At 37.1% G+C, this 13973-nt stretch overlaps 1 protein-coding gene across 2 annotated transcripts in view; it reads left to right on the forward strand.

The window, feature by feature from the left end:
• The window catches only part of ada (adenosine deaminase), a 66853-nt gene extending 53126 nt beyond the window's left edge, over positions 1–13727 (forward strand). For both annotated transcript variants that reach the window (XM_073061728.1, XM_073061726.1), the window contains 5 exons: positions 2667–2738; positions 3169–3270; positions 3421–3488; positions 4834–4963; positions 12223–13727. In XM_073061728.1, the coding sequence (XP_072917829.1) occupies positions 2667–2738; positions 3169–3270; positions 3421–3488; positions 4834–4963; positions 12223–12324 (474 nt within the window). In that variant the 3' untranslated portion in view covers positions 12325–13727. The remainder of the gene's footprint in view (positions 1–2666; positions 2739–3168; positions 3271–3420; positions 3489–4833; positions 4964–12222) is intronic.
• The last annotated feature ends 246 nt before the right edge of the window (positions 13728–13973 follow it).

A 13973-nucleotide genomic window follows, 5' to 3' on the forward strand; every position in this document is an offset into this window, starting at 1 on the left:
AGCAAATAACTTCTCAGTGATCCTCCCCATAGAAATAACCAGACCTTGAAAGAGGGAGCATGTTAAATATTACTGCCAATTTGATACTAATTTACTATAATATGCTGAAACACATTTGGCTGGTAATGGAATAAACTTTTGCTATGGCCTTACTATTCTATCAACACAAATCACTGAATGGGATTACTCATTTATTTGTCCATTGACCTCTAATACAGTACACGTGTGATTAAGGCCATATGTGGATTAGCTATTCATGGAAAATCGTATTGATTCACTGATAAACAATATACTATACTATAATATAATAAAATAATATTAATATGATAATGTAATAATATAATAATTTATTATTTTTATGATATACTATATAATAGGAGCTATGCTATTAGCATATTGGCTATTTAAAAACATTGTACTATAAAAGGAACACTAATCTTTTTAACCTAAAACAAGTGGCATTACTAGTGGAATCAATGATGGATTGGAAAACCAAATGATAAATATCGGTCAGGAGGAGACCCAATCTCTCTGATCCTTGTGGTGCTCCTCTAGTCACAATCTGCCAGCTTGAAAAATATTCATATATTCCAATCATTATATCTCCGTCTTATAACCTGATCAGTACAGTACACCAATTCCACGTTCCTTGCTAATCAATCAGTAGATAAGGTGAAACTAGTTTATGTGAAATCCTTTTGGAGATTTCAAATATACTGCATCCACTAATTTCTCCTAATCTCCTTTACTCACTGCATCTTCAAAAAACTGCGAAACAATTTTCCTTTCATTGAATCTGTGTCTTAAATCTTGCCATTTACTTCTTGCTGTTTCGTTATATCTAGCTTCAGTATAGGTTCCTACTTTTTCCCCACCACTGATACTAATGTAACAACCAGGTCCTTATTCTGTATTCATTAACTTAATAAGGCAACTGTTACTGTAGTGTGATTGTGTACAAGTATTCCTTTTTTTTTAGTTTTCCTCTTAAAATGCTGGTGTTAGATTTGGCATCATGTACTATATTTCATAGATACAGTTCCAGAATCCACAAAATCTTCAAAGATGATCAGTTGTCCCTGCCAAAACTCTAGGATAAAGATGCTTGGAATTAATAAGCTTTCAAGTTCGCAACTTCTATAGTACAGGTTTTGGACTAATACTTTTTCTCACCAGGCTCTTGATTTTGCGATATATTTGTCTGTTTTGTTTTTAATTCTGTGAAGACTAATACTAACTATTTATTTGTTCTACCACTTCCTTATTTCTAGTTATAAATCTCCTTGTCTTTGTCTGCATGGGCCTGATATTTGCCCCCACCTCTCCGATGGAGTATAATCTATCTGAAATATTACCTGTTTCTTTCTTTACGGATGCGGATTGCTTGCAGGATTTTTGACTTTTGTTTTAGATGTTGAACATTTTCAGCTTTTAGCTATTACACTTGATAAATAGATTATTTTATTGAGGGAATGGAAAAAATACCAAATAATCCTTTAATTATCAACCAAATCCTCCATTTGCAAAATTTTAAAAATTCTTGTCAATTCTAGTTGATATACAGTATGAAATCAGAAAAGATGGTGACTTTGGAGGTCCAAGTTCACCTCTTTGCCAAGAGTATAATTGATATCAGCAAATTTACTCATTGAGTAGATATGTTGAGAGGAAAATTGTTCTTGCCCACTTCATCAATAAAACAATTTATCAGGTGCTACCGTAAATGCCTTTAATAAGATAAAGAGCCTCATTCAATTATTAGGGATAAAAGTCCATTGGTGATACATTATAATAGGAAGAAAGTGTTATTTTTGGAAAACTAGGTAGATCCTTTTAGCAGCAAAGTAATCTGAAACTACATAATGAAAATAATCTACTGATATGTATACAAATTGTGAAACAAAATTTGGACTTTGGACTGCTACACCCTGAACGGTTCAGAAATTACAAAAGTTGTGATTTCTCTACTTATTAAAAAAAGACAAAATGGTTTGTATCCAAGAAAATATTAATGGTGATTAATTTGTTCCACAAATTGCATCATGACGCAGGAGTTTGTCTTTCTGGGCAATGCAAAACAGGTTTCCAAGTTTTCCCCAAAGCACAATGAGACCAAAAAAACATGTGAAAACACAGTGTTTGCATTGATGACCAAAGGCATTTGTGGCCTTGGTTGGTAAGGGAGTTAAGGATTATGGGGAGAAGGCAGAAAAATGGGGTTAGAAATAAAAATATCAGTGATAATTAAATGGCAGAACAGACTAAATATGCCAAATGGTCTAATTCTGCTCCTATATCGCAGTCTTGAGTAAAGAGAAGAGACATGAGTTGACAGGGTGGAGTGATGTTCAGACAGGGCTTTCCAGTGTGTACATCGTTTAGCAATACCAATCACTGAATTTAAAGATATTTCATTATAAAGTACCTCATACTAAGGTCATGGACGGGAATGGTGCAATTTTTTAATACTCCAGATGGTGCTGCTATTAGGTTAACCATCCAACTTGCTACTCTTCAGTCATTTTAGTTGTAGGCATGGGCAGTTGTCCAACTGCTGGAATTAGACAGTCTTTAGATATTAGACCCAACAGGCATGCTCTGAATTCAGCATGTTTGTTTAGGTTATATACATATGTCAAGATCTTTTTTTTGCATTTCCTTCTCAGGAAGCTTTTCAGTCCGGCATCCATCGAACTGTACATGCTGGTGAGGTTGGAGGACCTGTGATAGTCAAAGAGGTGAAGCAGTTTTTATGGTAACTTGTGTGCTCAAAATTTTACAGAGGTGATAAATTTAAATCCCAGTGCATTCTGACAACTTCTCTTTTAGTTCTAAGTCTGTCATCAAGAATGTTTTATACTGGAAAAGGTAAAAATGAGTAATTAAGAATAATTGTTAAACCACCTAGTAAGTGGTATTGATATTGAAAAGAGAATGCAGATCAAATTATTTACTTGAGAATGGTCTGAGTGGATAACTAAAAGCAGCAAATTGGAAAAATGTGAACTTCAATGACAAGTCCAGATCGCAATACTTTGCTGACAAAACATGACTTCTGTTTTAAATTTTGACTGAATTAACTGCAAAGCATACAACTTTGTTGTTGGCTTTCTCCAATTTAGACTATTGATTTCAAAAGATAATTAGTTGACTTTTGTTTATTGATAGGCTGTAGCTGTTTTGAAGGCTGAACGGATTGGACATGGATATCACACAATTAAAGACCCTAATCTCTACAACCAATTATTAAAACTAAATATGCATTTTGAGGTAAGCAGTTCCTGATATACACCTAAGATTTGATGCTTGGGAAAAGATTTGAATTTTTTTTAGTTTTTACTACACTAAGATCAGTGATTCAATTTTCAATGGAGCATTAAGATGTGAAAGGTTTCAGTTATTTTATTTTTGCCTATCCAGACTTGTCCTTGGTCTAGCTATCTCACAGGAGCATGTGACCCAGATTTTACAAAGCATCCAATCATAAGGTAACTCCAGTTCTTCTTTTATTTACTGAGAGAATGAGATATCTTTAAAGGAAATGTACTGGTGTAAACCAGGGGTTCCCAGCTTTTTCATGCCTTGGAGCCTCACCGTTAACTAAGGGTCCATGGAGCCCAGATGGAAACTCCTGGTTTAAAGTGTCACATTATTACTGAGGAGTACTTTCTCAACAAACTGCCACTGGTGAAGCAAACATTAAACTTGTTGAATGTTAACTGTACTTGAACCTATTTATAAAATATGCGCAGCCAGAAGCGGGCACTGAGCTTATTATTTTCAAGTAGTTACAGCCATGTCGAAGAGTTTCCAAACTGAAAATAAGAGGTCTGATCATCTCAGACCTGTCAGTTGATCAGATTATGGTACAGAAGTATCAGCAAATGATAAGTCATTCACCCATGTTCTTGGTCACCCTAATGCCTGAAATTTTAGAATAAATGAACAGGTTGATCCTAGTTAATTTTTTTTTTAAGTAGCGGAATGACTATTGACATCCAAAATACACCCAAAGGGCATCTAATAAACACAAGAGATTCTTCAGAAGCTGGAAATCCAGAGTAATAGACATAAAATGCTGGACGAACTTGGTGGATTAGGCAGCATCTTTGGAGAGGAATGAACTGTTGACATTTCGGGCCAAGACTCTTCATCAGGGCACTGTTCGTTCCTCCCCATATTTGCTGCTTGGCCTGCTGAGTTCCTCCAGAATTTTGTGCAACTAATAAACTACTATATATGATTAGCAAATAGCAGTCATAGAATCATAAATATGAATCGTAGAATCATAAAGATTGATAATGCAGTATAGAAAGTGACCAGTCCACCCACATCCTCACGGTATCAAGGAAACCTTGTTATGTAGGTTTAAAATTGGTCTAGAAGCATTAGGAGGTTGTGTGACACTGGCTGTGTTTCTTACTGATCAGTATGCCTTCCCACGTGGTTTGAATGAAGTACAGAATTGCCACTCTTTGTTGGCAGATGCTGTCAAATTATGAAGAACAATATAAAATTAGAACAGGGAGAAAAGTTAAGAGAAAAGAAAAAATGGGTTGATGGAGAACCAAGTGGGAAAATGAGATAATCCTGGAAAGACCCATTGGAATATTTTGGAAATTTAGTAAATAGAGAATTAAAATATTTCAGTGCCAATGCACATAAATCACTAAAAGTTAAGAGCACAGCCAATAGTCAATGACCCAAAAATAAAGTTTATCAAAAAAAATAGCTTTTATCTTGAGGATGAGGACATATGGAGGGAATGTTCTGATTCGGTTGTATATTTCTGAGACATGAATGTTAATTCCTTCTTTCATTTTATATTCACAGGTTTAGAAAAGATAAAGCAAACTTTTCACTGAATACTGATGATCCTTTGATATTCAAATCCACAGTGGATAAAGATTATTACATTGTATCAAAATACATGGGTTTCACAGAAGAAGAATTTGAGAGAGTGGTGAGTTATGATAGGGTTTAGCAAAAACAAAGCACATTTAATGTCTTGGGACATTTTCTGGTTATTCTGAGAATATTAACTTCACAAGAGCAAAATCATTTTTAATGAATATGAGAGCAACATTTGCATTTTCTAGGAAAACTGTATTTGTAAATAGAAAAATATTGCAGCAGTTTTATGCAAAGTATTAGTTATTGTTTAATGCTGTTTTAAACTCAAGGAGAAGTATTGGAACTAGAATCTAATATGGAGAAATCCCAGCATATTATGCAGTTACGAAAGTGTGGAGAGGATGCAAGCAATGTAACAGTATATTTCGATGAGGGGAATTAAAATTAATATAGTGAAAGTGTTAAATGCAACATCTTGGTGATTAATATGGGTCACATTCAACAAATGTGATGAAGGCAAATAAAGCAATATTTATTTTGAACTTCCATCTTGTAAAGCTGTAACATAACTTCCCAATTCTAGTTCTCAGTGACATGGCCAATGAACACAAGCATACCAAACACCACCTTCCTCACCTTTTGCCACTTTTAGGGAACTATGTGCTTGTGCTCTATGATCTGTCTGTTCTATAACACTTTCCAAAGCCCTATCATTTACTGTCTTGCTATGGTTTACAGTCCCAGAGTGTAACACTTCGCACTTGCCTGATTTAAATAACATCTGCCATTTCTTGACTCATTTTCTCAGTTGAACTATAGCTTTCACTGTCCACTAAGCCGCCAGTTCTGGTGTCACCTGCAAACTTGCCAACCATATTCTCATCCAGGTTGATAATATGAATGACAACTGTGGACCCAGCACTGATCCCAGTGGCAGACTGAATTAACCTTTCCTTCCACCAAGCCAGTTTTGTATCCAGTGGCTAGCTCACCCTGGATCCCATATGAACTAACCCTTTGGACTAGCCTACTATGCAAGATTTTGTCACTGGGCTTGCTAAAGTCTAGAGAGTCATAGAGCACAAAAATAGGCCCTTTGGCCAATCTAGACAATGCCAGCCTGGTCTTCTGCCTAGTCGCATCAACCTGCACATGGATTATAACCTTCTATATCTCTCTCATCTATGTGCCTATCCAAACTTAAATGCTACGATTGAACTCACATCTCCCACTTTCGCTGGCAGCTTGTTCCAAACTTGCACCACTTTCTGAGAGAAGAAGCTTCCCCTCAGATTCCCTTTAAATATTTCACCTTTCACCCTAAACCTATGACCTCTAATTCTATTCTTAACTAACCCGAGGGGAAAAAGCCTGCAAGCATTCACCCTATCTACATTCATCATAGTTTAGTATACCTTTATTCTCCCCAGCTTCATGGAATAAAGTCCTAGCCTATTCAGCCTTTCCCTATAAAGCAAGTCCTCAAATTCCATCAACATCCTTGTAAATTTTTCTTTGAACATTATTGGTATTTTTGTTGTAGGTAGGCGACCAGAGACCACATCTACCACACTGAGCTTATCAGTTCATTTGGTTACCTCATAAAAATATTCAATCAAATTTGAGAGACATAATTTCCTATCCACAAAACCATGCTGACTATTCCCAGTCAGATAAATTGTAATCATAATTGAATGACTGTGTAGTTTGGGGGGGTGGGGCTAAGTACAATATATCTGCTCCTAATTCTCATGTTTCCAGCTACTCTGCAATTGATGTGGTAATTGAGGATCAGTCTTCTGAAGTGTACTCAGGGTCAAACAAGGATGAGATTTCGGTGTACTTAGAGGCACTTGATAAAATAGGCCCAAGGCATTAAACTAATTTGGCAGGGGAATGGCAACTAGAGTGATGGTGCTGAAGATGAGGTAGTTGGGTTACAAAGGGAGGCAATGTGCAGTGAAACTCCTTGCAAGGAGAGGCTGATGATAGGGCGAAATTACCGTCAACAGGATGAGTTGCAACGTAAAAGGCAGACAAAACTGAAAAGGGTGAATACAGGACGAAAGGTGTTGTATTTGAATGTGTGCAGTAACAGATTAAGGTCGATAAATTTGTAGCAGGGTTGCAGATTGGTAGGTATGTTGTAGGCATCACTGAATCATGGTTGAAAGAAGATTATAGCTGGGAGCTTAATGTCCAAGAATACACGTTGTATTGAAAGAATAGGCAGGAAGGCAGACGGGTTGGCGTAGCTCTGATGAAATTAAATCATTAGAAATAGGTGACATAGGGTCAGAGGGTGTTGAACCATTGTGGATAGAGCTAAGGAACCGCAAGGGTAAAAAGACCCTGATGGGAGGTATGCATGGACCTCCAAACAATAGAAAGGATGTGGTCTACAAATTACAATGGGAGATAGAAGATGCATGTCAAAAGGGCCATGGCATGGTACTCATGGAGGATTTTAATACGTAGGTAGATTGGGAAAATCAGGTAGGTGTGGGATTCCAAGAGGGTGAATTTCCAGAATGCCTATGAAATGGCTTTTTAGAGCAGCTCATAGTTGAGCCCACTAGGGGATCAGCTATTCTAGACTGGGTGTTGGGGAATGAAGCAGAATTGACTAGAGAGTTTAAGATAAAAGAACCCTTAGGGGAAAGAGATCATAACATGATCAACTTCACCCTGAAATTTGAGAAGCTGAAACTAAGGTTAGATGTATCAACTTACAGTGGAGTTAAAGGAAATTACAGAGGCATGAGAGAGGAGTTGGGCAGAATTGATTGGAAAAGAGCACTGGCAGGGATAACAGCAGGGCAGCAATGGCAGGAATTTCTGGAAGCATTTTGAAAGGTGCAGGATATATACATTCCAAAACGAAATAAGTGTTGTCTGGTCAAGATGACACAACCATGGCTAACAAGAGAAGACAAAGTCAACATAAAGGCCAAAGAGAAGACATATAATAAAGGAAAAAATAGTGGGAAGTTAGAGGATTGGGAAGCTTTTAAATACCAACAGAAGGCAACAGAAAAGTCATTAAGGGAGGAAGGATGGAATATGAAACTAAGCTAGCCAATAACATTAAAGAGGATACCATCAGTGTCTTCAGATACATAAAGTGTAAAAGGAGGTGAAAGTGGATATTAGACTGGTGAAAATCAATGCTGGAGAGGTAGTAATGGGGGATGACAAAAAGGTGGACAAACTAAATAAGTCTTTTGCATCAGTCTTCACTGTGGAAGACACTAGCAGTATGGTGGAAATTCCAGGTGTCTGGGATTATGAAGTGTGTGAATTTACCATTACTAGGGGAAGGTTCCTGGGAAACTGAAAGGTCTGGAGATGGGTATGTCTCCCGGACCAGATGGTGTACACCCCAGGATTCTGAAAGAGGTGGCTGAAGAGCTTGTGGAGGTATAGTGATCTTTCAAGAATCACTAGATTCTGGAATGGCTCCGGAAGACTTGAAAATTGCACATGTTACTCCACTCTTGGAGAGAGGTAGAGGGAAGGAAGTTATAGGCCAGATAGTCTGACCTCAGTGTTGGGAAGATGTTGGAGTTGATTGTTACGAATGTGGTTTTGGGCAACTTGGAGGCACCTGATAAACTAGGCTGTAGTCAGCATGGTTTCCTCAAGGAAAAATCTTGCCTGAGGAATCTATTGGAATTCTTTGAAAAAATAACAAGCGGGATAAACAAAAAATTCAGTTGTTGTGTTTGTGGATTTTCAGAAGGCCTTTGGCAAGGTGCCATATATGAGGCTGCTTAACAAGCTACCAGCCCTTGGTATTACAGGGAAATTTCTAGCATGGATAAAGCAGTGGCTAATTGGCAAGAGGCAAAGAATGGGAATAAGGGAGCCTTTTCTGGTTGACTACTGGTGACTAGTGGTGTTCCACAGGGGTCTGTGTTGGGATCGATTCTTTTTACATTATATGTCGATGATTTGGATAATGGAATTGAAGGATTTGCAGCAAAGTTTGCAGACAATATGAAGATTGGTAGAGGAGCAGATAGTTTTGAGGAAGTAGAGAGGCTGAAGAAGGACTTAGATTAGAATGGGTATAGAAATGGCACATGGGATATAGTGTTGGGAAGTGTATTATCATGCACTTTCATAGAAGAAATGAAAGGGGTGACTTTTCTAAATGGAGAGAAAATACAAATATCTGAGGCACAAAGAGATTTGGGAGTTTTGTGAAGCATTCCGTAACGATTAATTTGCAGGTTGAGTCTGTGGTAAGGAAGCAAATGCAATGTTGCCATTCATTTCAAGAGGACTAGAATATAAAAAACAAGGCTGTAATATTGAGACTTTATAAAACACTGGTGAGGCCTGACTTGGAGGATTGTGAGCAGTTTTGGACCCCTTATCTTAGAAAGGATGTGCTGTAACTGGAGAGGATTCAAAGGAGATTCACAAAAATGATTCCAGGATTAAACGGCTTGTCATATGAAGACTGTTTGATGGCTCTGGGCCTATATTCACTGGAATTCAGATGAATAAGGGGGTGACCTCATTGAAACCTATCAAATGGTGAAAGGCCTTGATAGAGTAGATGTAGAGAGGGTGTTTCTTATGGTATCTTAAGACCAGAGGACACAGCTACAGAATAGAAGGGTGTCCTTTTGGAAGAGAAATGAGGAGGAATTTCTTTAGCCAGAGAGAGTGAATCTGGAATTGTTGCCACAGGCAGCTGTGGAAACACATCTTTATGCATATTTAAGGCAGAAGTTGATAGATTCTTGATTGGTCAGGGCATGAAGGGATACAGGGAGAAGGCAGAAGATTGGGGTTGAGAGGAAAAGTGGATTAGCCATGATGAAACGGTAGAGCAGACTTGATTGGCCAATTGGCCTAATTCTGCTCCTATATCTTGTGATCTTAGAGTCACCATGTTTTCCTCCAGGTGAAATTTTCCCTGACAAACCTTTTGAAACTCTGAGGAAATAACAGGAAGGTTAGACAAAAGAGAGTCAGTGGATATTGTTTATTTGGATTTTCAGAAGGCCTTTGACCAGGTGCTGCACATGTGGCTGCTTAAAAAGATAAGTGCACATGGTCTTACAGGAAAGGTACTAACATGGATAGAAGATCGGCTGACTGGCAGGAAACAAAGAGTGGGAACAAAAGGGACCTTTTCTGGTTGGCTGCCAGACTAGTGTTGTTCCAAAAGGGTTGGTGCTGGGACTATTTCTTGTCATGTTATATGTCAATAATTTGGATGGAGGAATTAATGGCTTTGTGGCCAAGTTTCAGGATGTAATACATTTTTACAGAAGGAATAAAGGCATGAACTAATTTCTGAGGTGCAAAGAGACTTGGGAGTCCTTGTGCAGAATTCCCGAAAGGTTAACTTGTAGTTTGAGTCGGTGTTAAGGAGGGCAAATGCATTTTGAGAGGACTGAAACACAAAAGCAAGAAAGTAATGCTATGGTTTTATAAGCTATTTATCAGTCCACACTTGGAGTATTATGATCAGTTTTGGGCCCCTTATCAAAGAAAGAATGTGCTGAAATTGGAGAGGGGCTAGAGGAGATTTATGAGAATGATCCCAGGAATGGAAGGGTTAACATATCAGGAGTGTTTGATGGTTCTGGACCGGTATTCACTGAAATTTAGGAAAATAATGGGAGGGGGTGGAATCTCATTGAAACCTTTTGAATATTAAAAGACCCAGATAGAGAACATGTTTCCTACTGTGGATAGGACCAGAGGGCAAAGCCCCAGAATAGAGGGATATTCATTTAGAACAGAGATGATAAGGAATTTCTTTAGCCAGAGGGTGGTGAATCTAGAATTCATTGCCACGGACAGTGTGGAGGCCAAATCTTTGAGTATATTTAAAGTGGAAGTTGATAGTTTCTTGGTTGGTCAGGGCATCAAAGATTATGGGGAGAAGGCAGAAGAATGGGGTTGGGAGGGATAATATATCAGCCATGACATAGTAGGCTCGATGGGCCAAATGGCCTATTTCTGTTCCCATGTCGTATGGAAGGACATTAAATGCTGACCTTTCCAATGAAACCCAGTTCTCAAAAAAAGTGACTAGAAAATCATGCCCCGCACAAGTATATCAGAATAAATAGATTGGGGGTTAGGGTGATTTTAAGCTGTCTGAAGTTAAGATTCCAAAATGGCTAATTTATCCAGAGTTTTATAAACATGTTAGTAGCAAATCACAGAATTTTCACAGAAACATCCACATTCCTGAATCCTGTTTGGTGACAGTCATATTTTGTCTTTCCTAATTAAAATAATTTTCCCAAATAAAAATAAATTAAAGAAAAAATGCAGCTGGGGAAAGGTCCTTTGGTACACCGAACCTGTCTCTGAACACATCTCTCAGTCCCAGAACACATCTTACACAGTCAAGAAAGCTCACCAGTGCCTCTACCTTCTGAAGAGAGCTGGACTTTGCATATCCGTATTCTCAGTATTGTACAGATATGCTGTAGATATCATCCTGGCAAGCTGCATCACTGCTTGTTACGGAAACTACCACTGCAGCAGACAGGAAGGCTCCACATCGGGTGGTCAAAACTGCCCAAAGCATTATTGGCACCAGTCTACCCTCCATCAAGAATATATATACAGAAAGGTGCCAGAAAATGGCCAGTAACATCATGAAGGATCCCACCCACCCTGCTCATGGACTATTTGTCTCACTCTCATCAGGAAAGAGGCTTCGTAGCATCCACACCAGGACCACCAGACTCAAATAGTTACTTCCCCCAAGCAGTAAGGATGATCTGCTTCTCCATCCACTAACTCCACCACTACTTTATTAGTTCTAGACCGTCACCTTGTGTACAATCTAGCATCACATTATGGACATGCAATCAATCTATGTATATAAGCTATCTTATGTATTCATATTTATTGTTTTTATTATTATTGTGTTCTTTATCTTTTGTGTTTTTTTGTACTGCATTGAATTTGGATTAAAAATTATTTTGTTCTCCTTTACACTCCTTTAGAGAAAATGACATTAAACAATCTTTATTCTTGAATATGAAGATCATTATTGAGTTACTTTATTTTAATGAAACCAACAATCTTCTTAATAATCAGTAAATATTCTTTGGTGGAAATGTGGCTTATTATATTTTGTATAATGGGGCCCTAGTCTTTGAATATAGAAAATGTTTGTCATCTAGAGCATACATAAACTTCATTAAAATGGTTACATAGCATAAAAGGAAGGGGGTTGTAATTCATGCTTTGCATTTGCTAATTTGTCCTAATTTAGGAAGAAATCAGACTTTGAGTTGCTTTAAAAATGTCTTATGAAATGTGCTAAGAAAATTTGTATCTAAGCAATTGGTTGTAAAGCATTTTTTTCATATTAATCCACAGAATATTAATGCAGCCAAGTCCAGCTTTCTCCCAGATAAAGAGAAAGAAGAACTTCTACAAACATTATATAAGGCATATAGTATCCAGAACAATGCTTTGTAAACAGTTGTAGATATATCATCAACTTGATCAGAAAATTCCAAGCGACTACTTGAAGAATCCAGTTAATGGATTAGAATTTTTTTTTGCTGAATACTCCATTATTAAATGTTCACTTTATGACAAAGATATAACATAGCTTTCCTTGCAAATCTTATGAAAAGAACACAAAACAACCTAAATTGCCTTTTGATCTTTAAGTATTGTATAATCAAAAATGTGGATTTAATTGTCTCTAAGACACTTATTTTAGGCAATGGCTTTGCAGAATCATTTAAGAAGTAGAGAACATTTATATGATAACAGAATTTTATAAAGCAGCACCTTGCCTACAAATGTCCCAGAAGGATCACTAAACCATGGCCAATAATGGATGGCTGATTTACTCAATTATATTAACTAGTATACTAGGATGATGATTTGTGAGAGAATTTCACACCAATCAGCAGCGAGGATTGATATTGTCTGGTGGAATGAGGTGGGCATAAGAGGAGTGAGGCCTGACTTCGCCAAGTGATATATCACCAAAAATGAGAGCAAGAGGCCTCATAGGAATTTAAGGAATTAGCTTGTATTTCAGAGGATGGTTAGAACTAGGCTGATATTGTTAGATAGGAGATAGCTGAGTATGGATTTTGTCTGCAAATGAGTGATTATAGAATATTAGATGGCTCCATTTTCCAACAACAATAGTTCTAACTTTTCCCACCTTGTATGAAATTTCCTCACATTCTGCTAGTGTTTCAGTTTTTCCCCGATATGGTCCTTTTTAAAGGTTACATTATTGAGCATTTAAAACTTGCTGACATGGTGTTTAACAGTAACAAAGATTAAATTTAAATATATTCTTACTAGGAAATCTTCATTTGATGCAACTGGTTAATTGTTCAAGTATTTAGAATGTATTACTGATGGTCCCCTATCTGTTACTCCAAATCTCTTATTTAACTGTTGTGCTGAGTTGCATCTTGCATTTCTGCCATCAGCAACAGTTTGTATAGTCTGCATTTCAGAGAATGATCACAAGTAATATTTTGACTGCAGAATCCTTTATTTCACCTTTAAGCATTAGAAATCTGTTAATGTGGGATGTCTGATTAATATTTACTATTCTGACATAAAGGCTGATAAACAGTCTTTTCACATTTTGTTAATTTTTGATCCAAACAGTGCCACCAGTGACTGGTATCTCACTACCAAACATTGCACATTGGGAAAGATAAGTAACAGTGTCAATGTGTAACAGTGATAGAAATGAGATTATCAAAATTCATATGAGAAGGATTGTTGACAGTCAACTTTTATAACTCATGTATCTGGATTGAATTCAGATGGATAACCTTTTTTAGACGTAATTTGTATGTGTCAAATTTGTAAAACATTTAAAAATAAATTTTTAAAAAAGAGGCTTTCCAGAACTGTTTCTAACCATTTGAGTCCTATTTTCCCAATATTATGGTGCCAATGACTTCCATATCTAATAAGCACATGTAGCCAACAATTCTATAATCACCTTCCACTTCTATGAACTTACTCAACATCTTCAAGGGAGTTAATTTTACTTTATAAATAGAACTGCTGAATTAGACAATGAAACTGAGATTACATTTTAAAATGTACTTTTATTTATCAGAATTGAACACCTCAAAAAC

The sequence above is a fragment of the Hemitrygon akajei genome, chromosome 11, assembly GCF_048418815.1.
Source record: "Hemitrygon akajei chromosome 11, sHemAka1.3, whole genome shotgun sequence".
Taxonomy (NCBI): domain Eukaryota; kingdom Metazoa; phylum Chordata; class Chondrichthyes; order Myliobatiformes; family Dasyatidae; genus Hemitrygon; species Hemitrygon akajei.